The sequence below is a fragment of the Daphnia magna genome, unplaced genomic scaffold (assembly GCF_020631705.1).
Source record: "Daphnia magna isolate NIES unplaced genomic scaffold, ASM2063170v1.1 Dm_contigs210, whole genome shotgun sequence".
NCBI classification, from domain to species: Eukaryota; Metazoa; Arthropoda; class Branchiopoda; order Diplostraca; family Daphniidae; genus Daphnia; species Daphnia magna.
Genome location: NW_025533178.1, coordinates 16,604 through 24,505, shown reverse-complemented (window position 1 = coordinate 24,505; position 7,902 = coordinate 16,604). Strand labels below are relative to the sequence as shown.

Genomic DNA, 7,902 nt, shown 5'->3' with positions numbered 1-7,902 from the left:
ATATGTAAAAAGGATTAAATATACTTGTATTCAATGTGAATACACTGTTGTATTATGAGTTTATTCTTCTACATGTAAACAGGATCAAATATACTTGTATTCAATGTGAATACACTGTTATATTATGAGTTTATACTTCTACATGTAAACAGAATCAAATATACTTGTATTCAATGTGAATACACTGTTAGATTATGAGTTTATACTTCTACATGTAAACAGAATCAAATATACTTGTATTCAATGAGAATAGACTGTGATACCATGAGTTTTTACTTCTATATATAAATAATATAAAGTAAATACTTTTCTTTGCAGTGAATGGTTAGTAAACCATTAAATAATCATATACGAAGTATAAGATTATATCTGGCAGCAGTGTGTACACACTGCTGCAGACGAACTATTCACAAGCAACGCCTAGCGAACGAAGCACGTTACTTAGAAAAAGTCGAGATTTTCCGTAGTAAAATTAAGAAAACCCATAGTTTTTCAACAGTAAATACTTTTTGAATTGACAAGTGAACGACATAGATCATCATGGCAGTTAATTTTTTTCCGGATGACTGGGAATCGATTTCAAAAGAAGAATTGTCATCTGCCAGATCGAGGCTGGCAGGATTCATTGAAGCCGTTCCGGATAAGAACAGGGAACTAAGAGAGGTATAATACATTTCAAAAGGCAATAAAAGATTACAAATAAGGATAAAAATGGCTATCGTATGTGGTGTGTGTAGTGTGACATATTGGTCAAAGACTGAACATAAAAAGTTTTACGAGGCTGCATGTTAAGAGTCATGAACTTCTCAATGACTATTGAACGAGCTACAAACAAAATGACTGCAATGAACTCATCTTTGAGGACTGTCGTTTGTTGGCAAGATTTCATATATTTATTTTAAGGTGAGAGAGCTGTTTTCATCCTTGACGTGTCATTATCCAGTCACAGACACTCACTTGCAATTAGATTTTTGCAGTGGTCAGAACTTACAATCGCAAGTCGTGTGTATCAGTCACAGACTTACATTTGAGTGGTGTGTAGACAGTCACACACTCATGATTAGAATTTGCACATTTGTCACAACCTACAATTTAGTCGTGTGTATCAGTACTATACTGTATCACAGACTTACACCTGAGTGGTGTGTAGACAGTCACACACTCATGATTAGAATTTGTATATTTGTCACAACCTACAATTTAGTCGCGTGTATCAGTCACAGACTAACACCTGAGTGGTGTGTAAACAGTCACACACACACGAATTGGTTTGTGTTCATCGGTCAAAATTTTCAACCAAGTCGTATGTATAAATAACCGACTTAAAGCCGAGTGGTGTGTAGACAGTCACACACTCAGAAAAAGGCTTGTGTAGTAGTCACAGACTCAAAATGTGGATGGTGTGAAAGCTACACATCTAATAACAGGTCATGCCTAACTTATTAAAGAACAATTTACTCCTTTAAGAAAAAATGTGGTCTATTGGAAAGAAAATAATGGTCCACCGTTTTCTCTTGACTTCATTAGCAATTGGAAGCATTAGAGAAAATTATGATGTCCACTCAAAATGGAATACTTGGATCACTAAGATTGATTGCTACGATGGAACAAGGAACCAATAAGACTGCAGCAAAAGATGTCCTGGACGAGTTCAGAAAGGCCCATGAGCTTATGCGCCAACGGCTCTTCATTCTCACAATTTGGCGCAAATTCGATTATGCCACTGCTGACAAAGTTGCCAGAAGAAAGGCTGGGGAATACTTGGATGCTGATCTCGCTAAAGTCTTGGAGGAAAGAGACAAGAGGGAAATAAAACGTGAACGGGAGAAAGATAAGGACAGATCACGTGGCCAAGGAAAACGTTTCAGAGGCAACCACTCATATCAGGTCGATTTTGGAGTTGGACCTTCAAATCCCAGGGGCTACCACGGGCACGGCGTACAAGCTTAAAGAGGTGGTCGAGGTGGATCCACTCGAGGTGGAGGACAAGCTCCAACGACCGAACGCAGATGTTATGTTTGTCAGTCATTGGAACATTTTTCCAGGAATTGCCCCGACAGAAAGTAACGATTGTTTGATTAATTCAATACAATGGCCATACGATTTGTAATGTGCAAGACTAAATGGAGACTATTTGTCTTTACTTATAAATTATTTGAAAACTTTCAGAGAATCAACTGAGGCTAACAAACCAGATTTGATACAAGTGTCCCTTTCGACAAAGATCACACAGGACAATAATGTCACTGAACAGTCCAACATTAACGACGATCATACAGAATTTATCCCTGGATCAATTCATCAGGAAAAGGTTCGAGAATTCTGGATTAAAGAACTAAAAGCCGGCGACTGGGTTTTGAATGTACTGGAAGAAGGTTACATCATTCCATTCACGAAGGCTCCAGCTGCCTACGAAGAACCCAACAATGCTTCAGCCAATAAAGATCCGGTTTTTGTCCACCAAGCAGTAACAGAACTTGCAACATTGGGAATCATCCAATTCACGAAGGAAAAACCTCTTTGCGTCTCTCCATTAACAGTGTCTCATAAAAGAGGAAGAGACGGATCGATAAAGAAGAGATTGTGTTGGGACGGCTCAAGATGCGTCAACTTGTGCCTACAAGAACAAACGGTCACACTCTCACATTTCCAAAAGGCTTTGGAACTAACGAGACCAAAAGATTTCCAAGTGATATATGACCTGAAGTCAGCATACCACCATATTAAGATCCACCGGTCGCAAACGAAATATTTGGGAGCAGCCATTCGGACACCAGAGGGCACTACCATATATTTTACTTTTCTGTTTCTTCCGTTCGGGTTGTCATCAGCAGTCCACTGCATCACAAAACTGTTCAAACCAATCAATGCATACCTTCACAACAAAGGTATCAGACACTCAATTTATCTGGACGATGGAAGAATTACGTCTGACACGAAATGTCAAGCCGAGAAGGATCGCTCGATAGTTTACGACATCCTAAAAAAGTCTGGGTGGATCATTGAAAAGAAGAAATCTGACCAAGAAAATGATGCTAGCCAATGCAAGGAATATCTTGGTTTCATCATTGACACTGATAGTATGACCGTACGCCTGAGTGAGGCCAAAAAACAGCACACTATTCAACAAGTTCTGAAAACGATCGCTTATGGTCCAAAGCCAATTCTGGCAAAAGAATTAGCTGGAACTCTAGGAAAAATGGTCTCAACAGAACCAGCACTAGGACCAGTAGTCATTATGGCGGCAAGAGCCGCTTACATAGAACTAGATGCGGCAGCACAAGGAAGAGGATGGAGCACTTTTCTAACAATGAGCACGGAATCACTGAACGGACTTAATTTTTTTGTAGAAAACTTTTCTGATTTTGACAATTCTTTAATTCGATCAGCTGCAACAGAAATATCTGTTTTATCGATAATTGGACCACCCAGCTCTTTTATGAAATCGAGTTTTGTGTCAAACCATGCACGAACGCAAGAAGAGAAGATTTGGGCAAGTGATGCCTCTGGATTTGCCACATGTGCTTACTCGATCAAAGGAGAGAAACTTTACTATAGAGGATTGCTAAACGAGGACGAAAAAAGACTATCATCTGGTCATAGAGAACTTCTCGCAGTGAGAAAAACCCTGGAATATTACCAACATACAGGGGCGACCAACAACAAAGCCACCAACATTTACTGGCTCACCGACAGCCAAAATTTGACCACTTTCTTAACGAAAGGGTCTGGAAAGAGACATATTCAAAAGGAAATCTTCGAAGTCATGGTCCTCTGCAAGAAACTTAGTTTGAAAATAATACCGATCCACCTTTTACGAGACGACCCGCGCATCAAGTTGGCAGATGACGGTTCAAAAACAACAGACACGGATGACTGGCAAATAGACGACGAAACATTCCAAAAGAGCAATCGGAGATTCAATTTTACAATCGACATGTTTGCTTCTGATCGCAATAGAAAATGCGAAAGATTTTTTTCAAATTTTTACTGCAAGGGAACAACTGGCATTGACGCATTTTCGCATTCATGGGACGGGGAGATTGCTTGGATTTGTCCGCCAATACGAGAGGTTATCAAAGTCACCAGGAAACTGAAAACGTCGAAAACAACCGGAATCTTATTTATTCCGGAATGGAGGACCGCCGATTATTGGACCGAAATATTTGACAGAGAGGGACGGCTGTTATGGCCTTTCAAAAACGTCGAGACACGCATACCATTTATCATTCAGGGCACATTAAATCATCGATCACCTCTCACTGGGCGAGTCAAATTCAATTTCCTAGAGATCACTTTCAATTCTAACTAAAATCACGATGCAAAGTCAAACTGCTTTTTCTCACACAAATACAAGAAATTCAAATCAATCTGACCCAGTTGGACTCAAGTTTATGTACCACAACTTCATTTTTGACCTTCACAAGTATACATGCTACAATAATTATTATTACTGAGAAATTTTGTTTTGTAATAGTTGGGACATAGAAATGCGACTTGAGAGGGACAGGTCAACGTATTTTGACGGCATTACATCTGAACGCCATCCACCCAAACGCTTTAATTGGCTTTCAGTCGCACCATGGGCGGCTGCCGCAGTGGCACCGCCTCTTTTTCCGGAATGTTCGCCGTAAAGTTTAGGATCACAACCCAACGATTGCAACAGTTTTTTCAAATCAGAAAGGGCGCTACTGTAAGGTACAGGCTTAACAGGGTTGGGAACATTTTTAGCAGTACACAAAGGGACCAAACAACCAGAGTAGGAGGGGCCCAAGAACTGAAAATAGTTGAGAGTGAGTTTCACTGGACAAATTTCTTTATTTATATTAGAAGCGACAATTCTCTCACTTCCTTCAGAATACTGGTCGTTTTTGCCACCTTGAAATAAAATTTGAAGATGAGGAGATGGACTTGATTTATAGATGACATCTTTTCTCTGAAGTTTAACGATATCGCTAAAACGGCCAAGTGTATGATACTCCATCGAAACTCTCCAAATTGTCCTCCAAAGGACAAGTGAGGCACGTAGGCCATCTCTTCCATTTACTGATTTTTGATGATTTGATTTGATGAAAGTACATCTTGGACAAAATGTCTTCAGTTATAGGTGACTTGGGCGCACGCATTTGAGGGTGCTCATTCCGGAAACCACGGCAGAGAAGAGATATTGTTTCGTGAACGGTAGGTGATGGCAACATTCGGACACGATACTCATGCGCGATCGCAGAACTCAACATAACTACTTTAGAATACGATCCGTCTCGTAGCATTACCAGAGAAAGACAGGCAGCCAATTGTTTATGATCTGCCCCAAATTCCGGTATTCCATTCTCTTGACAAAAAGCAGCCCAAATTTCATAGACACGATTGTACTAAATAAAAAAAAAAACATAAAATAAAATAAAATAAAATAAAATAAAATAAACATAGGAATGTTATAAACAAACGTGACGTGACGGATGCTACATGTAATAGTACCTGCTGTTTAGTTGAATCCCTCACCGATTTTGAAAGATAATATTGAGAAATGTCCAAACCAGCGGACAAACTGGATTCGTATTCAAGTGCAACAACATCAGAAGATGAACAGGATTCAGAAATTGGATCATCCATTTAAAAAAAAAAATAAATACGATTCGGTGAAATACTGACAGACGAGTGTTTACTACAGCAGACGAAAAATTCAGCTAATCAAATTAATTCCATCGCTTACCACGTTTAGTTCAGAGAAACGGGGGCGTGACCACCAATCGAGTGGTCACCGCTTGCTTGAAACCTATTTATCTGAGAAGAGAAATAGTTTTCAATTACAATGCGATTGTAATTTTGTAAATTACAATGCGATTGTAATTACATTATGTTAGTGAACGTAATAGAAAAGTATACTTTTCATAAGTGTAATCACTATTGAAAAGTAAATACTTTTCTTTGCAGTGAATGGTTAGTAAACCATTAAATAATCATATACGAAGTATAAGATTATATCTAGCAGCAGTGTGTACACACTGCTGCAGACGAACTATTCACAAGCAACGCCTAGCGAACGAAGCACGTTATTTCCCACCCACCCACCCAATTAGTGCTTCTAGGCGTTTTTGATCGTTGCTAGGGCAGAGAAACGGGGGCGTGACCACCAATCGGGTGGTCACCGCTTGCTTGAAACCTATTTATCTGACAAGAGAAATAGTTTTCAATTACAATGCGATTGTAATTTTGTAAATTACAATGCGATTGTAATTACATTACGTTAGTGAACGTAATAGAAAAGTATACTTTTCATAAGTGTAATCACTATTGAAAAATATACTTGTATTCAATGTGAATACACTGTGATACCATGAGTTTTTACTTCTATATGTAAACAGGATCAAATATACTTGTATTCAATGTGAATACACTGTTACACTGTTATACCATGAGTTTTTACTTCTATATGTATACTGCATCAAATACACTTGTATTCAATGTAAATACACTGTTATACCACGAGTTTTTACTTCTATATGTATACTGCATCAAATATACTTGTATTCAATGTGAATACACTGTTATACCATGAGTTTTACTTCTATATGTAAAATGCATGGAATATACTTGTATTCAATGTGAATACAGTGTTATACCATGAGTTTTTACTTCTTTATGTAAACTGCATGGAATATACTTGTATTCAATGTGAATACACTGTTATACCATGAGTTTTTCCTTCTATATGTAAACTGCATGGAATATACTTGCATTCAATGTGAATACACTGTTATACCATGAGTTTTTACTTCTATATGTATACTGCATCAAATATACTTGTATTCAATGTGAATACACTGTTATACCATGAGTTTTTACTTCTATATGTATACTGCATCAAATATACTTGTATTCAATGTGAATACAGTGTTATACCATGAGTTTTTACTTCTATATGTATACTGCATCAAATATACTTGTATTGAATGTGAATACACTGTTATACCATGAGTTTTTACTTCTATATGTAAACTGCATGGAATATACTTGTATTCAATGTGAATACACTGTTATACCATGAGTTTTTACTTCTATATGTAAACTGCATGGAATATACTTGTATTCAATGTGAATACACTGTTATACCATGAGTTTTTACTTGAATATGTATACTGCATCAAATATACTTGTATTCAATGTGAATATACTGTTATACCATGAGTTTTAACTTCTTTATGTAAACTGCATGGACTATACTTGTATTAAATGTGAATACACTGTTATACCATGAGTTTCTATTTCTATGTGTAACCTACATGGAATATACTTGTATTTAATGTGAATACACTGTTATACCATGAGTTTTTACTTCTTTATGTAAACTGCATGGAATATACTTGTATTCAATGTGAATACACAGTTATACCATGAGTTTTTACTTCTATGTGTATACTGCATAAAATATACTTGTATTCAATGTGAATACACTGCTATACCATGAGATTTTAAATCTATATGTAAACAGCATCAAATATACTTGTATTTAATGTGAATACACTGTTATACCATGAGTTTTTACTTCTATATGTATACTGCATCAAATATACTTGTATTCAATGTGAATACACTGTTATACCATGAATTTTTACTTCTATATGTATACTGCATCAAATATACTTGTATTCAATGTGAATACACTGTTATACCATGAGTTTTTACTTCTATATGTAAACTGCATGGAATATACTTGTATTCAATGTGAATACACTGTTATACCATGAGTTTTTACTTCTATATGTAAACTGCATGGAATATACTTGTATTCAATGTGAATACACTGTTTTACCATGAGTTTTTACTTCTATATGTATACTGCATCAAATATACTTGTATTCAATGTGAATACAGTGTTATACCATGAGTTTTTACTTCTAT

At 36.8% G+C, this 7,902-nt stretch overlaps 1 protein-coding gene and 1 pseudogene across 1 annotated transcript; one reads left to right on the top strand and one right to left on the bottom strand.

Annotated features, from left to right (window-relative positions):
- Window positions 1–450: 450 nt before the first annotated feature.
- LOC123467632 lies at window positions 451–4,097 on the top strand. The gene is given in 5 exon segments (XM_045167493.1): window positions 451–663; window positions 1,528–1,816; window positions 2,172–2,539; window positions 2,990–3,970; window positions 3,972–4,097. Coding segments are annotated over 5 exon segments (1,887 nt in total). The 5' UTR covers window positions 451–540.
- Window positions 4,098–4,450: 353 nt separating this feature from the next.
- On the bottom strand, window positions 4,451–5,613 carry LOC123467630 (annotated as a pseudogene).
- Window positions 5,614–7,902: the final 2,289 nt, after the last annotated feature.